Source organism: Vidua macroura, chromosome 20 (assembly GCF_024509145.1).
Source record: "Vidua macroura isolate BioBank_ID:100142 chromosome 20, ASM2450914v1, whole genome shotgun sequence".
Taxonomy (NCBI): Eukaryota; Metazoa; Chordata; class Aves; order Passeriformes; family Viduidae; genus Vidua; species Vidua macroura.
This window is the reverse complement of record NC_071590.1, coordinates 4052062-4070059: the sequence shown is the minus strand read 5'-3', so window position 1 is coordinate 4070059 and position 17998 is coordinate 4052062. Positions and strand designations below refer to the sequence as shown.

General features: G+C 43.6%; 1 protein-coding gene across 3 annotated transcripts in view; it reads right to left on the bottom strand.

The window, feature by feature from the left end:
* The window catches only part of ANKFY1 (ankyrin repeat and FYVE domain containing 1), a 32060-nt gene extending 16455 nt beyond the window's left edge, over window positions 1-15605 (bottom strand). For 2 of the 3 annotated variants that reach the window (XR_008440109.1, XM_053995259.1), the window contains exons 1-9: window positions 15586-15605; window positions 10755-10947; window positions 9139-9257; window positions 6661-6796; window positions 5073-5196; window positions 3742-3891; window positions 3084-3249; window positions 849-1053; window positions 39-107 (exon numbers count right to left, since the gene is read on the bottom strand). Coding sequence is in view for 2 of the 3 variants with exons in the window: in XM_053995259.1 (XP_053851234.1) it covers window positions 39-107; window positions 849-1053; window positions 3084-3249; window positions 3742-3891; window positions 5073-5196; window positions 6661-6796; window positions 9139-9257; window positions 10755-10947; window positions 15586-15595 (1172 nt within the window). In the remaining variant the exon portion in view is untranslated. Of the gene's footprint in view, window positions 1-38; window positions 108-848; window positions 1054-3083; window positions 3250-3741; window positions 3892-5072; window positions 5197-6660; window positions 6797-8792; window positions 8834-9138; window positions 9258-10754; window positions 10948-15585 lie in introns of those variants that run through there. The other variant, XM_053995260.1, reaches the window with a different exon arrangement.
* Window positions 15606-17998: the final 2393 nt, after the last annotated feature.

Sequence of the window (17998 nt, the reverse complement as noted above, 5' to 3'; positions counted from 1 at the left end):
GGTAACCTTAGTGCATTTTACATTCATGTGAGACTTACTGCTTGCACTGCAGGAGCTGACTGAACACGGGCTCATTCCTGACCACAATGGACACATGTAACGGGGTCCTGTAATTGGAGCAAAGAACAGTTACAGCAGGAATAAGTGAGACACTTCAGACTTTGGCCCCAGTCACCAACATGCCCCTAGAGAACTACAGGCTTTCATTTGTGCTTAAAGGAGAAGGGCACAAGCACTTCTTAAAAGAAAGAGAAATATAAACTTTTAGTGAACATGACTCCAATTAATTTGGTAGTAAGGAACTCATTAATGTAAGAAGTAACTTTAAAGGAAGAACCACAATAGCTTCACCTGTCAGAACTGTGCAGCTGATACATTCCATGTCTTCTATATTATTTTATGAACTTGCTTGCCAGCCTAACCTAGCCTGTGAGAAAGCTTACAGGCCCTACACTTCAGATAAACACACAGCAAAAACTGGCATTTTTGGAGAACATTTTGGTTTCCCTGACAGCTTCAGGTATACTATTTGTCATCTTAGTTAGCTTTTACCATTCAGTGATTCAATAAAGGCAATTTAACTGCTTGCCATGTGTTCTAACACTACCAACTCACCCCAGCTTTCTGTAGCTGGGCTATGTTTAATTGGCCATGACAGGGTACCATTCAGCCTGCACAGCTTTCTACTTCAAGTGCTACCAACAGGTCTCAAATTGGTTAAATGAATTCCTGCTTCCAGCATCAGCTGTACTTTGCTGAAAGACCTCAACAAGTTCTTAGGAGGTTGCATCTGATCACCACAGCATTGTCTGTTACACTGGGAGCACTTTACTTCCCTCAGTATTTACCTGCCTTTGTTGTCTTGCATGTTTGGATTGGCTCCTGCCTGCAGGAGGGACTGTGCAATCTGTGCCATCTCTGCCATGACATCTGGCGAGTGCTTCTTGGGGCTGTAGGATGCCACGAGGTGCAGAGGAGTCTCCTGCTCTCCCAGTGTAGCAGCATTCACACGGGCACCATTTTTAATGAGAAAGTTTGCAGCAAATTTATCTCCTTTTGTGAAACAAAACAAGGTTATTAATGGATATATGTAGCCTATATATTTTATACTCCAGAAGATGGGTACACATGACTTCACTCTGTACCATACATTCATTCCAACACAAGTATCTGCTCCTAGAATGCCTCAGCAACAGGCAACTTCAACAATGCTTCACAGCAGAGTCAGGATTAAAATATTTCGCAACAAGCCCTTGGAAAAAGTGTTTTGCCCACAGGTTACCTGTGACTCAAGTTCTCACACCAGCTTATTGTTATAGAGATACTGACTTTGCTCATTCCTCTATCAAGATAAATCCATTGTTGCTTTAATAAAACATTGGACAAACTGTGATACTAAACATACAAGTATTTTTTGAACAAAAGGTACTATTGCAAGGCACTAGTCAAAAGTTTCCAGTTCAAGTCAGTCTGTTGAGTCTTACTACATAAACAGGTAATAACACTGCCTTTGCTCTTGGAAATTCAGGCCTTTGTATATATACAGGGTAAGGACTTTAGCAGTGCAGACCCACCATGCACAGCATTCCCAAGAACTTCTTGAGAGCTTCTCAGGAGTCCAAACCTAGACCCACTTCAACAGATGAAACCTTGAACTTGAAATAACAATGCAAAGAATAACTTCAGGAAAATACTAGCTGCCCTTCTAGCTTCAGAGGCTACTTTGCAGAGACACATCCACATTTTGCTTGGCCTGAATGCAAGACTGGAGAACAAAGAACAGTGTTTCAATCTATATTGCTGGATTATATCTGCCAACAAAAACAGAAGTCCCATTTTCTGATTTCCATATCAGACACTCCCCCACTTTTCAGTGATCATAAGTAGTAAGGATAATGTGGCAAATGCAGACAATTAGCTTTAGCTCCATTTCCAGAACATGTGATTGTTAACTGGGATTAATTCACTGAAGCTGTGGTTACTGAAAAGCAAGCGTTCATTCTTAGAGCTCTAGCTCAGACTGAAAGCAGACATTAGAACTAGAGACAAATGCCAGTATTAAGAATGTAGAGCAGCCTGCTGAAAATCCAGTGTTTTATAGGGCTGCAGCCATCACTCACTGACCTATGCCTACAATGTCTCCTACTCCTGCAGCTGAAGTCTCACTCACAGGATCAGACGCCAGTATTACCCTGTTTAGACATGCAGGAGATTAATTCAAATTTTGTGAGCTTAAAATACAGCTCCCAACTTCTTCCTTTACTTCTAGGGGTCCAAGACAGTTTGGTGCTAGAAATAAACTTTCTGGAACAGAGCTGCCAAAGACATTGCAGAAATAACGAGCAGCACAAGGTGTTTGCTGCAGATTTTTACCACACTTTGACCACAGGCCAAGATGCTGCTGATCCAAAGGCTTCAGAGTACTGTGGCCATGGCAACCAGAACCTCCTGTGCTCCAATTCTCTAAGATGCATTTTCCACTCTAAGGTGGAGAACAGCTCAATATAATCATGTAGTTGTACCAGACTCCAGTCTGATAACTGCACTGGAGCTTTGAAAATATTTAGGCTGGACAGAGGTACCTCCACTTGCTACTCATCTTTCAGTCAGATTTTCCTCTTCTGAAACTGCTGTGCAGTAGAGAAGACCCTTACTGTTAACCATATCTCAAAGAAGCATATGCTGCATTCAACCCAAGTCTAGGAAAAGACTTCATCTTTGTGACCCTTATGTTGTGCTGCTCAATTCAACTATTTGTGAGAAAGAATACTGTCAAACTAGAATATTCCCAGTGTCTCCCTGTATTTCTTCTTTTAGCAGGCAATGTAATACTAGACTGCACCTGGATATCACACAGCATAAGTTTCCCCAGCCAGCAGATTGGCTCTCAGATCTCAAATGGTCTGATTGCTTTTATGTCTAAAAAACAACCAAGAAAAAGAAAACAGGACAAAGTTCATACTTCACTACAATTTTCTAACTGCAACATCAGCTACAACATGACACAGTAACAGACCTTGAAATATGTATTCCACACTGGGAACAACTGGAAGTTAACAAAGCTTCATATCCCATCTACTTACCTCTCTGGATAGCTTTATGGAGCAGACTCCAGCCTCTCTTGTCTGCCCTGTCTACGTCAGCCTTGTAGTTGACCAGTGTAGTTGCAATACTCTCCAATCTTTGGGCCAGGGCTAGATCCAGAGCAAGATCTCCATTGTGATCCAATTCATTGAGCTTCCCAGGAAGCTACAACACAAACACAGCCAACTGACATTAAAAGTATTTGAATAATTATTCCCTCCCCTTTGTTGGGGGACAATTTATTTGCTATTTGTTTGGAGTTCTAATCCAAGCAGAACAGCCACCTGTTACTACAGTTTTCAACAGAAAAGCTGTTCAAGGAAATTATTTTTACTGAACTATCATGAAGCAGGAAAGTTGTCTATTATAACCACCCAGCTTTAAATGGGCATAGCAATATCAGGTAATGGATTTTATTAGATATATTCTGTTGCATGCAAGATGTTTTAAGCATTATGAATCACTTCTAAATTATGTCCTCATGTAGCTACTGCTAGATTCATCTCCATTACAGACACAGAAGTAGCTGTGGCAATGCTAAACATGCAAATAAGAATTAGTGACAAAAATCACTAACAAGGTTCAGACTGGTACTTAGGAACTAATTATTTGAAACATCAAATTCTAGATAGAAGATAGAAGTCAGTCTCACTATACCTGAGAATCCATTTCAATAAGATACAAAAAGACTACATCTTCTCTCTCAACTTTAATGGCCTTATGCAAGGGATATTCTGTCTTTGACTTGAACATTTTATACAATAGCTGAGCACTCATGCTGCTGAAGTCTTCTTTACGCAAGTCATCCTAGGAGCAATTAAAAAAGAGAAGGGTCAGCAACACTCCTGTTTTATTTATGGACAAAGCATTGCACAATGTAATTCTGAAGTTCACAAAACAAGCTCAGTTAAAAGTTCAATTTTGGTAACATTTTGGCAAGAACAATCCCAGATAGTCTTTTAAGATTAGGAAGAAACAATCAGGAAGTTTTAAATCTTTCATTTTAGTTTCAAGATGAGTTAGTGAAATTTTTATGCCTTTTTGTCTACAGACATGGAAAAGTAGCATTTTAATGCTACTATGGTGGATTAACATCTAGTCTTTAAAATAATCCTCTACTAACTTCATCTTAACACTGACAAAAAGTCCTACAACTACTGAAGACTGATTTATAAAATTATGAATAAAAGTAAACAGAAGCTTAGAAATATAAAGATCTTAGGTCTGAGCTAGTGCTCATTTGACTAAACAGAAGCAACTTCATTTCCAGGCAGAGGTAAGCATCAAAAGTTAGGAATCAAGAAGAAAGTCAAGATTTAAAACTGCTGACCCACAGGTTCACATATAATAATCTTTTTTATGTATTAACATATCAAAACACTTCCCTCTGCCTTAGAATTAGCCAAGGAATGAAACCTCCACATTTAAAGTATGCATTTTAGATTTAGAATAACCTAAAGCCCCCCTCAAGTCTACTGTTGACGAGTCTTATTTTAAAGGCTAACTCGCTACTCAGTTAATCAAACATTCTTCAAAATAAGAGATCAGAGCAAGTGAAACTTCCAAGTTGGTTGCAAGACTGGCTGCCTCCCTCTCCATTACAGAAGATAAACTGCCCTGGCTTCCATGAACTATTTTTAGAAGTAAAAGCAGGCCTGGGATTTGTGGTCTGTATAGACAGAGACCAACTATAGATGAACATCTAAACACTTTGGAGGTCAGATTTGATAAACAACCCTCTTGTTTATTAGGAGACAGTCCCTTCTATCTTGCTCATGTTTAGGAAACTAAGACACTTTGTACAGTGAAGTATTTCCAATGAACAGAACAAGTTTTTGGGTAGAAGTGACTCCCCCCACCAAGACATTCTCAAGACAATTGACCAACTAACAGAGGTTAGCCAGTGTGGTAAGGTAAGCAAAATTCTACCACTGAGTTTCTATAATGTGCAAACATTTCTCATCTTGCTTCCTTGTGCCAGGACTCACCCAGTGGCTAGCAATGATCTCAGCACAGTAGTTGAGGAGCGTGCTGGCACTGAGCTCCTCGGCAGTCTGATAGAAACGGATGCAGTTCCTGACATTAACGAGTGACATCACTCCTTTTTCACATCTGTCAAAACAGAAAAGCCAGTAGTCAGTAATCAAAAAGCCTTACTTAATTACTCTTCCATGCTGTAACAGAGTCCTAACACACTTTTTCATAGATGCTGGTAGAATATGGCATGGACTTGCTTTACTAAAGGCTGAACTGCATAAACATACCTCCATCAGCAGCCCTAGAAGACACCTCCCCTAAGAGCAGACTTCTATCAGAATCCACCTAGCCAAGGTCCCACGATAACCCCACACTGCAGGAGTCTGCAACTAGAGATCCATCCCAGTTCTCCCAAGGGCACAAAGTGCAGTTCATTCACTGCTATGAAGTAGGGAAGATGTACTACAGTGATCACAAGTAGGGGCTCTTGAGGTTGGATAGTAGGAAAAATGTCCCCACTGATAGGGTAGTCAGGCACTGGCACAGGCTGCCTAGGGCAGGGGTGGAGTCACCATCCCTGCAGGGATTTAACAGATGTGTAGATGTGGCACCTGGGGATATGGTTAATGATGGACTTGGTAGTGCTGGGCTGTTGGCCACTCTACCTTAGTGGTCTTCTCCAGCCTAAACAATGCCATTATTCAGTGATTCTATACCTACAAAAGCATCTCATAATTATGAATGGCATCCTACACATGGACCTGTCACTGGACTACTGTTACCAGACAATTGCTAAGTTCACAGTACAACATTAGGGCAGCTTTCAGGCTGGTACAAGGCTTGAAGCAGTTTTAGCCTTGGCCTTACAGATTTCAACTTCTCTGGTCAGAACACTTGACAGCAATTTAGTTGCTTCACATGGAAGTAATACAAACCACAGCTTATGAATGTCATGTACTGCTACAGACATCCCTTGGGCACAGGATTGTTCTATCAAAGGGTACTTTGACTAAATTGAAGGCTTTGAAGTTGTACAAAACTTGATGAGATTTCAATTTGTACATTCAGGCTTCTCACTAACTCTAAATGGTTTAGAAGACTCTAAAGAGTTCAAGATAACAATCTAACCCCTAGTGCCAGTGTAATCATAGTCTCAGAATGGGAAAGCATCGTACTGTTACATTAACCTTATGTCTGAAGAAAGGTTGCACAAGATACACAGAAGTTACAAACATTTCACCTGTGCCACTTTAACACTGCAAACTAATTGCCATGGATTCTTCCTAGCATTCTCTAACAATTCCCTTCTCACAACTCTCCTGAACCTGATACCATCCTATTGATCTCCTCTCAACACCAGATTAGGGTTATTAGTTTGGTTGGGAGAAGAACTGAAGAGTAAACATAAAACCTATGAGAAGTCTCCTACAGTTTAAGTCTAGAGCAATGCTTCATTTCCCCTGATAAACTAAATGACATGCTGTATTATTAAAAGCTCAAGACTTGGAAAAAGCATAATTTTATCCTATTGCCAGCAGCTATCATCTTATTTCTGCTCAAACAAGGTTTAAGAGTTCAAGTATATTTACCAAGACTCACCTTTCCCTAAGCAGCTGGAGCTGAAATTTATTAGCTAATTTCATGAGCTCTGTCAAGAAGATATCATCTTCTCTTAGCTCAAGTTCATCTGTGTAGATCCACCGCAGCATTGCCATGGTTACCTCTGGGTCAGCATCTGGTACGGGGAGCAACAGCATTAATAAAATACTTAAAAACAATCACCTATCCTAGTAGTTGCTATTCCTTTGACTTCTTAAAGTCACAGCTATCATAAAAAGAAATAGTTTTGTTTTGAAACTGTACTTTGTTCAAAATGTCAAAATTGGTAAAATTGGTGAGAAGTTGAAAGGAGTAACAGTGCTGGCACCAAGAAGGAAAACCTTCTTACACTGTGACACTGTGCAGAATGCAGGGAGCCCTGTAACATCTATCTGCTCCACCAATGTTGCATATTTAGGGGCCCTTATAAAGTCCTTGGTCCCTCACATATGGCCTAATGCACATCCACACCTGACAAGAACAAAGCCCCTTTTTAATTAACAGCCATATGTTATGAACTGCTGCATTCCAACAAAGGTACTTAAACCCTGTTACACTCAGGTAATAATTACAAAGCACTTCAAACTGCTGGTAGCCATTTCTAGGGGAAGTGCAAAAAAAGCCAGTTTAAGAAGCTGGTTAGATTTCAGGTCTTTACAAGACTGATCACAAACTGATGTTTTTACACAGTGGGAAAAACAGAAAATCACACCATGGGACACTACACAAGCCCAGTGGCCAAGGATCATTGTCACTCACTCACAATTAAAATGACAATCCATCTTACAAGGATGTGGATAAGAAAAACTTCAGAAGATCAGATCAACTACAATAGAAATACCATTCATTTAAAAAATTAACCTTAGTCCATTGAGCTGTTTTGTTCTTTTAAAAAACATTTTGAATTAAAAACCTTAAAGACACCAAAATACCCATTCTAAAACATCTCCTTTAGATGGAGGGTTGGCCCAGATTATCTGCAGAGTAGTAGAAGTACTTGGCATGCAGACTGCCTCTAAGGAATCACAAGGTTTTAGGAAGACAAGTATTTTTTGCCAAACTCAAAGCAATCAGAAAACCTACTTGAGATGTACTATCAGCTCTGCCTTGGCAGAGGTAAGAGAGCATTTTCTCCCTCTCAATAACAGAACATGTGTTCATCTCTTTCTACTCTTTTAAAGGTTAGAAAATTCTACAGATTACAAGAACTCTAAAAGCACTCAATCTCAAATGCTGCCTGCATTCTGAAGATAAGATTCAGGCAATCCTAGCTTGCAAATTCTTAAGAGAACCCCTTAAGAAAACAATCTGCAGGGAACAGCTTGTATCTTGCTCCAGCTACTTCATAAGCTAATCCTTGTGTCATTTATCAATTTTTTTAAAAAATCAATAATGCAATTTTACAGTGGAAAGTATCATTTACTAGCATGTATTTAAGCAGTGTTTGCATTGTTAAACATGTAAGACTGCAGTTACATTTGAGATTCTCAGACTAGCTTAGATGTGGAGATAAAAATGCTTTGGACTGCCACTTGCAACAACACTACAATTAACATAAGAGCATTTTAGTAATAATTTTTGTTAGCACAGCACGCAGTTTCAAAAGTCCTTGGCATCTGTTTTCTTGTGGCTGCAGAAAGATCCACCAATCGTGTTGCAAGGAAGCCCATGCTGTCCCATAAAACCAGCTTGCTGTGACTTGCTACTTTCCAGATTGTCTGCACTTGGAATTCACTATAAGATTAAGTGCAGAATGTGAAGCCAATGCTTAATATTCAACATGCCAGTCAGCAAGCCTGCTTAACTTCATACCTGGTTTTATTGCTCATAAATTAATTCTATAAGGTTCTCCTACACTGTTAAGTACAGAAAAGCCTTTTGAGAGGTTCAAGCTGCAGAAGCACTGCCCAGTGTAAGTACATGCAAGAAACAGCTACAACAGAACAAAACACTCATGTAGAAGATGGTCTTTTAGAAAACTTCTCTTCCTCACCTGTTTTACAAAGGTATTAAAGTGCCAAAGCAAACAATTTCAATAATACATCAGTGCTTGCATTCACTTCCCACACACACTATGTTAACAAGCAGCAAGGTATTTCCATGACACGCTTCAGAGAAATTATGCACACTACCTCAAAAAGCCCTGTCCTTCCTCAAAAAGGAAGAAGTCAAGCTCCTCCATATAGATTTGTTTTTCATTATGTTTAGTTGACTCTAGAAAAGACAAACAGGCCACCAATCTCAACCCCTGTTTGTTAAAGAGAAAGAAGGCAGGTTATTGATTTAACTACCACTAGCACCCAGTTCACAAGCTCACTACCACTCTTCAGAGAGAGAGCTCAGTCATCAACAGATTAAGCACCACTTTTAGTGGACAGCAGGAGACTGAGAGGCATTTAAGTAACCTTCTCCCAACAGGCCCTTTCACAAGTCACCCTAAAGACAACTGAGGCATCACATTACTCAGCAGTGACTGACCTGACAGATCCAGCTCCTCTGTTGAGGCAAGGTTGGCAAGACTCCACGTATCGCTGCGTGCCGCCAAGACAAATTTGTGAGCACGGATGTGCTTGTCCCCAACCTTTATCTTCAGGTCACTGAGAGGAGAAAAAAGCACAAACATGTATTACGCAGACTTCTCCTGCACGTAGGTATGTCTAGATTCAGCATCTCCACAGTATCTATGTCCGGGTATCCACATTCAGGTTCAAGTTGTTTGAGACATTAAAACACAATTGGTTCAGTAGAACATGTTGTCAAATGACAGTTGTATTTTTCTAGGGAGAAATGCAATGAATCATTCATATTTCAAGTGCGTGGTTGGGTTTGTTTTTTTAAACCATTTCAGAATAAACAGCAAGAGAATTATTGTAGAAGTTAGGAAAAGCCAACAATCTTGAAGTTAAATATTTATGTCACAGTGTCCATACTAATACTGTCAGCTGAGCACCAATGCTTTGAGGCAAGACCAGCAAGAGAACAATGCTGCTTGACAGTAGTCTGAGTGCAAGGCAGAATCCCCAGTTCCCAGGAGACCGGCTGTCAAGAACACCCATTTCATCCTGACCCTTTATACCAGCTTATCCATTTGCCCTGCTCATTCTGAAATCCCATGTCTTGCAAATGTTCTGTGTAGGTGTGCTTTCCAGACTATTTTCCAAATCAAAGCACTGCTATAAACTACAGCACAACACAGAGATGTTACTTAAGGAAACCTGCAATGGGACCTGCTACCTTTTTCATTCTGTGATATGAAGGCCCTTTTAGACAACTATTCAATGCCTTTAAGGCTAAGAAGCTGAACAGAAATAAAGTGCTCCACTTCTTCTGACATATACTACCTGACAAATCTTTTACCCACCAGGCTACAGTAAGTTCTTGCAAGCACAGAGCCTTTTCTCAGGGAGACTCATGAAGAGATGCTGGTGCAAGGAAATTTTAACTAAAATAGATTTTCCCTTACATGACTAAACTCCTTTACTATGCTGGCATTGCTTTCAGTAACAGCAATTAAATTGATAAATATCATAGTAGTCTCAGAACTTAATCAGCTTAGGGATCTAGAATATGGAAGGGATCCTTAGTGTGCCTATGGAAAAGAAACTATTAACCATAATTCTGTGCTGAGATTCAAAAATGCAGTGTATCACTAAGTTACATATATCATCAATACAACCAGACAAGCAAAATTATTCAGGCATCCTCACACACAACAGGAATACAGAACTGCAAATGTTTTAGGACTAAGCCTTTCAAGAAAGGAACAGTTTTTCCAGACACATTGTGCAATTAATCTATCAACTAAGCATGGTTCAGTTCAAAACTTCTCTTCAAAGTGAGCTTTGCTGCTGACAGTGATCGTGGTTAGCGTTCTCTGAACTTGTCTGAGAGACAAACTTCTGCTTAGAGCTCTCAATTCAAGAACTGGATTCAGTATGCCACAACCTTAGCATGCTCTTCCATCTACAACTGCAACTCGGGACTCTATTCATAACTGGCAGCAAAGAATTTTCCTTGTCTAAGACCAGGACTTAGTGCAGTCAATAAAACCAAAGGTTCCTGTAATTCCCCTTTCCCAGAGGGGAATTCCTTACCTGTACTGCTCCTGCTGGTAGAGTTCAGCTACAATGGCGAGAAGCCGACTGATGAAGGTGTCGCTGGCATTGTCCTGGTTGGCCTCGACAGCCAGAAGGTTGCACCTCCTTTCTGTATCAACAAGTTTCTTCTGCAGCTTCACATACTCCTGGCGGAGGAGCATCAGGTGCTTTTCCAGCTTGGCCACCTCCTCTGCAAGGCACACAGTGTTACTACAAGCTTGAGATATGCACACCTCTGTTTGACATCTGAAGGTAACTTCACCCTCAGACTGCGCACGTTGTTTAACTACAACACTCCAAAGAGACTCTCTCCACTTCCAAATACCTGAGCATCTCACCCCCCAGTATTAAACCTTCTATTTCGTATCATCTTCATGAACACATTGAAAAATCATAACACAGTGATAAAAGAAACTTAGAAAGTTAGTTCTGAATTCTGTTTGGTCAGGAATGCTGCGAAGTTCCGAAAGCTATGGGAGTCCATTTCTGTGGGAATTATGGTGGGCAGAGGACTAAGTCTTTGGTTCTTACCCTTTTTTTTTCAGCCTAGTTAAGATGCTGTTTGACTTTTCAGCTGATGCTTAAACCACAAGTGAGCATTAGAACAGATGCTAAAGCACTGTATCTACCTCAGAGTATTTAACTGACCTGTTTAGAACTCCTCAACCTGTCAGCTAAGAAACTCCCCAAAAATGACCAGAGTGGAAAACAGATTGTCCCCAGAATCTACATGCTAAAGGCCAGTCAAAAGTATATAAAACTACTTCCTGCTGGCACACTCCTCCATTGGAGGCACTCCACTGGTAAGGCATCACAAACAGAGTCAAGTCCATATTGGCTATTTCAGTTCAGGATCAGCAAAGCAACAGCACATGGGAATCTGATCCTTGAACAGGTATTTCCATCCTATTGCAGAAGCCACTTTTCCAAGACACTTAACTGGTCACTCCACAACATGCTGGGGTAAATCAACCCAGGCCACCTCTATGAAAAACCTCTACACTTCACTGCTAGAAGGAAACACCTGTACAGGTATTTAAAACCAATCTAACTTAGGAGTGCTTATTTAGGGATTAGTTGCAAAAACTGTATGTTTGCTATGAATCACAGTGCTTCATTATCTTCCCCCTATCATTAAGTTGATTTTTCAAGTAAGGCCAAATCCCAAACCAGTCCAAAAATAAGAGGGGGCAGGGAGGATACATTCGGACGCTAACCAGTGATTTTAGGTGGGAAAGTTCCTACAAGATTACTCCCTACTAGCCAGGAATTCATATTTCAATGACTTTTCCAAAATATTTACTAAACATGACTAGCACAAACAATGAGAAACTGAGCTCTGTTGATCAGTGTTTTCTTCCTGCTCCTGTAGAGAAGTTCAACAGTGCAGCTGACCTTAGCCTTGCTCTGACACAGGTCTCCAGGACAGAGCATCAGTCTCTGGCTCTGCTGCAGACAGAACACCTTGTTTAGCCTGTCCTCTACAGACCCTGCAGCAAATGCTTCTTCATAACTCTCTTAACAACTATTGAAATGGATAAACAAAAGACAACATATCCCATTTTATTTTTCAGTTAATACTACATAAACAGGCTTGGCAGGTACTTCCTTCAAAGCCTTTTCATTAGCTTCATCCTTCAAAATTTCAGAGATACCATCTCCTTTGGGATAACTTTCTCTTTGTACTGAAACATACTCTGATTTCAGAACTGAGCCATCAGCACCACACCGAGCCTCAAGGAGGGTTTGAAATCCTGCTGTGGTCAGTCTTCCTATGTGAAGATGAATGCAGTTTTGGTGTTCCCAGAACTAGAAGGACATGTCCCTTAAGCAATTACTCCTTCCTCACTTCTCCACAACGATAGTGTTGGGGCACAAAGCAAGTCCTACCGTTAGAGCAGGGAGGGCAGGAGTCTGACAGGAGCCCAGAGTAAAAGACACTGAGAACTGCACCAAAACTTAGTGTATGAACAGCACCACTGTTTACCCAGTAAGATTTTTAGATGGCATACAAATTCAAATGCTAGGAATAAGAAGCTGCCAAGTGAAGCTCATTGCATGTACCACCTTACAGAAATACTGCACCTTCCAGTCAAACCATGGGAGTGCAAAGGTGGGAATAAAGAATCCATACCATGCTAAATACTGTCAGTCAGCTCACTAGCTCCAAATTAGCCTGAAATCACTAGGATACAATGCAGAACTACCTTAAACCCTCAAACAGCAGTAGCTGAAACTTTGTGCAGGACCAACAATCCAGCTTGTTACTGCTGATTTCAGGGCAATCCCAGACAATCCCTACTAGCAGTGAAAGGACCTCAAAGAACCAAAGCTTTGAGAACTCTTGTTTTCAGTCTGACACCACATGCTTCTTGCAAACTCAGTGAGAAGGGCTGATAGGTATTTGCTTACTGTACCAATTACAAGAATTCTAAAATAAAGAGTTTCTCTTATTCTACATGACAACCTGCACACATGTGTAGTAGCTACACTTGAGGACAGTATTTAATATTACAGCACATTTCAAATGCACATTCAAGAGTGTTCTAAATGTCTAGTTAATCAACATTTACAGCACAAGAGCAAAGGCTCAGTCTTCCTATAAATTGCTCGCTTAAAGAGTGAACAAATAAAAAGCACAATTACTGCAGGCACACACACTTAATGATGGTCCTTGCCTCAAGACACTGAAAGGACAGGCTTAGTCAGATACCAGTAAGCCTCTAGCTAAACAGCAATCCCAATGCCTCAGTGAGGACGATGCCTCTTCTTCTGAGCTAAAAAAGAGCAGCTTTGGTTAACAGCTTTCTGGCAGACTGATCAGCAACTCATGAACTGGCAGAAGTTTATGTTCCATATTAAAGACTTTGAAGAGGATTTCAGGAAAGGCTACTGTCATTTTTTAATAGGAGAATGCACAGAAGTTCTAAGGAGCAAATAGATAGCTGAATCAAGTAGGGAGGCGAAAGGCAATGAGGAGACAGCACATATCAAAAATTAGAGAGAGGCTCTAGTGGAACCCATCACACAGCCCATTCCACCCATCAAAAGCACTCCCAGAAGCCATACAGACAAACTTTGTTTCTTTACAAAGTGGACCTGAATGAAGTATTTTAGAAAACCAAATTATTTCCTTACCCCCTCCACTGCTCCACACTCTGACCTTTATCTCCCCAAGAATGTACAAGTCACTGCTTTCTTATTCCTCCTCACTTTTGCATACTTTTGATCTCTACCACCCCAAAGCTCTACAGCTGCTGCTTCTTTACACTCAAACATTAATCCAACAATTCTTACCCATGCCTGCATGTAAACCTCTGGTATTAGCAGTACAGAACCCAGAAATTACAAACTAAAATGTTCAATCTGCAGGTAGCAATTGCAACAAAACTGATGCAGGATTATTCTAGACAGAGGCAACACTTCTTTATGAGAAAAAGCACTTGGCTTCTGAGCTAATAACCACAATTTGACAAGTTCCCTTCCTTAACAGGCTTTCACTTTTCAGCTGACTCAACGGTAGCTCTTAACTAGAAAAGTGTGCCTGCAGGTAGGTACCTCGTTTGCAGGGACAAAATGAGCCCCTCTTCCAACACAACCTAAGGAATGAGATGGGTGACAGCTCCAGCTTGTTATTCCAGTTCACACAGGATCATTCATTGGCCATGGGCTTTTTTCAGCCAAAAGATCAGAGAATTACTTAAGGCAGGGAAGAATCTCTGAGAAGTACAGATTATCTGAAATAGGGCATGCTTGTATCAGCTGCAGGTTAATTCTGCAAAGGAGGATTCTGAGCCAGAGCCTCACACCCTTGAGAGTCTCTTTGGGGAAAGTTTCACTACTTGAAGCCAACTTGGACATCTAAAGCCCTCCAGAACTGGGTCACCAAGGCTTAAAAGCAAGCACAAGAGGCTGGTCAGCTAAATATGAAGCAGTGGTATTTCAGCACACAATAAGTTAGGCATTCCTCTAAGGACATATCAAACCAGCTTGACTACAGCATCCTCTCAGCTGATGCATGCCAGTCCAGCAGCATCTGCTCCATCTTGGTCAATATTCTACAAGTGTTCTAGAACTTCACCACTGTCCAAGAGCTGCACTTCAAGAGTTGAAGGCTCTGCTTTCATGTCTCTAACTTCATTTCCTTTGTAACTTGGAGCATTTTAGCTCCGTTTGCACACTCCGTTTCCTCCAAGAAAAAGAGGAAGCTTGTCTTGCAGAAACGAGTAGAACTGTAAAAATCCAAGCGGTTTTTTTTTTTTTTTTTCAAATCCCGGAAGGTTAAATTAATTTGAATGGTGCGAGTGCCAGTCTTCAAGCAAAACAGCAGCACTCCAGGAGCACCGCAAACCTCACCTGAGCCTGACAAAAGGACTCCGGCACAAGCGACCGGGAGGCTGCAGCACAGGCAGCCCGCCCTGCACCGGGGAAAGCCGCCGCCCGCGGCGCCTCGGGCCGGGCACGGCGGGATGAGCCCGGACGGCCCCGGGATGAGCCCCCTGCAGCCCCGCCTGACCCACCGCCTGCGGGCTGGGGTCGGCGGGACGTCCTGGCCGGCTCCCAGCGCCCACAGCCACCCCAAGCGCCCTCCTGGGAGGCAAAGCCGCCCGCGCCAAGCCGGCCCCGCCCGGGGCTGTCCGCCCGCGGCCCCCGCCATCTCCCGCTCACCTGGGGGGCGGCCCGCCCCACCCGCCGCGGGCGGGGCCGAGCCCGTCCCGCACAGGAGAGCGGCGGGAGCCTCACGCTGCAGTGCCCCGGGAGCGGCGGAGCCCCCGGCCACCGCGGTCCCCGGCCCCGCCCGGCCCCTCACCCGGGCTCCCCCCCTCACCTTCCGCCATGTTGGCTCCGGCGCCGCAGCTCTCGCGAGAGCCGCCGCCCGCCCCAGCGCCAGAGCACGGCCGTCTCGCGAGAGCAGCGCAACAGCGCCGCCACTGGCCGCGCCTCTGGGACGGACCGGGTCGCTCCGCGTTATCCCGCCTATCTCCCAATTATCCCGCCTATCCGAGTTATCCCGCCTATCTCCGAGTTATCCCGCCTTCTCCCGCGTTATCCCGCCTATCCGAGTTATCCCGCCTATCCGAGTTATCCCGCCTTCTCCCGCGTTATCCCGCCTATTCGAGTTATCCCGCCTTCTCCCGCGTTATCCCGCCTTCTCCCGCGTTATCCCGCCTATCTCCGAGTTATCCCGCCTTCTCCCGCGTTATCCCGCCCTCTCCCGCGTTATCCCGCCTTACCCTGCCTTCTCTCGAGTTAGCCCGCCTTCCCCGAGCTGTCCCGCCTTCTCCCGCTCTCTCGCCGCCCTTCCGCCGGCAGCGGCAGCCGGTTTGCGGCACGGCAGCCCCGGCGGGAGGCGGTGTCCGGCCGGCTGGAGCCGCCCCGGCATGCGCTCCCCAAGTGCAGGAGGCGCCCGGTGATCCCGGCCGGAGCGCTGGGCTGGCGGGGAACAGCGAGGCAGCGACTGGCACGGCTGGGGAACACTGGAAAAAACCGGCCAGCAGCGGGAGAAACGCAGCCGTGCATCGCCTCCGTTCACCTGCCCCAGGAGCGCCGAAGCGAGCCCGGGAAGCGCGTTCTGCCCGGCCGGTGCCCGCGCGGCTGCAGGAGCCACAGCCAGGCTCGGGCGTGCGGGCTCCTCCCCACTTCAGTTCCTGCTTTTCTTCCAGAGCCAGCAGTCCCGGGCACTGAATGCATGTCCCCTGCACACTGGATTGGTGCCCGGTGGGTGAATGGTTGCAAGCAGACAGGCAGTGACCGAGTACCAATAACGGGATCATTTTCCCAGCCACGTGTACAACATAGCTCGGCTGTTGCTGTTGTTCATCATCGCTCCTGCTCAGATACAACTGAAATGCCAAATACTCCATGCTAGTCCAACAGCAAAGTTGTTGCTTGCTTTGAGGAGCAGCTTTCAGTTAAACGTTTGAAGACTTTATGCACAGTATTGTTTTACAGACACAATTTTTTTCTGGGCGCCAGCATGAAGTGACCTTTGAAAAGTTGCTCTACATCATATTTATTTTGGTGTTGGATAAAGCAGCAAATCCAGAGCTGGGCCCAGGAGGGCCACAGACTGTAGTTTTCTAGACATACCATGAAACAACCTGTCTCATTTTGCACAGCTTGATGACAGCTGTGTATAGCAAATTACCCCACTGCTCATGGTGCTACTATTGATCCTCTTGAGGAACTGTGAGGAAGCAAGTTGTTGCTCCCTGATCAGATTTAGTTTAATTTCACAGTAACAACAGGGATCAGATTTCAAACCACTGCTATGTTTTGCATCAAGGGAATTGTAATCTCATCTGGGGATTTGCCTGGGCAGGAAGCTGTAGTATGACAGTGTCTCTAAACCCCAACCAGCTTCTGATTTGGTTTAGATTCACTCATGCTGCTTCTGAAGGGACTCGTGTTGCTGATCTGTGTGCAGTGATGGCACTGCACCAAGAGCAGTGCACCAGATGGTACAGACACAGTGGAGTCCACCCTACGTCGGCCTACCAAAGCCCAAAATACATTTCTAATCAGTTCAGAATTCATGTGCTCCGCTTATTGATCATTTAGTTCCAGTAAGTGTTTTAAGGCATTGCAGCAGAAGGAATTTTAGAGTGATAGTTGACAGTACTTCTGAGTTTTAGGGATCTTCTCTGGTGCAGCATGGAGAAATAGGAAAAGGGAATTAAGATGGCCACACTAGTTAGACATTCATTAGTATTTGATGCTTTCTCTTTTCCCCCAGTGATGCAGTGATACCTGGCATGCAGGGCAAATGCCCTGTGTTGGGGCAAAAATCAGCTCAAACCCTCAGCCAGGATAACAAACCCCTGGAGAACCTACAGTGATAACTGAGCAGCCTGCAGGAACCAAACCAGATACAAAGTCTTGCTACAAGAAAAACTGAGGAATGCTGGTTCACTTCCTTGTTCACCAAGAATCCTCATACATGTCAATCCTGCAGCTCCTCAGTGGTGTTCCCATCTGGTTTTATCACTAACAGCTTTCCACCAGTGCCCCTTTGAGTGTGGGGCAGGAACAAAGAGCCAACTGTGATCACAGAAGAATGAAATAGGCCATTTCCTTGCCTGCCAGAGGCTTCCTACAACCTGGACACTTGGCACCAGACCCTGAGCTGCCTCTTTCAGTCAGTCACTGGGCATTAGCCATACCTGCAGCTTGTAGATCTTAGCAGTATCCCACAGTAATGCTCCTCCCTGGGTTGTATCTGGGTCAGGTGGGATCACAAA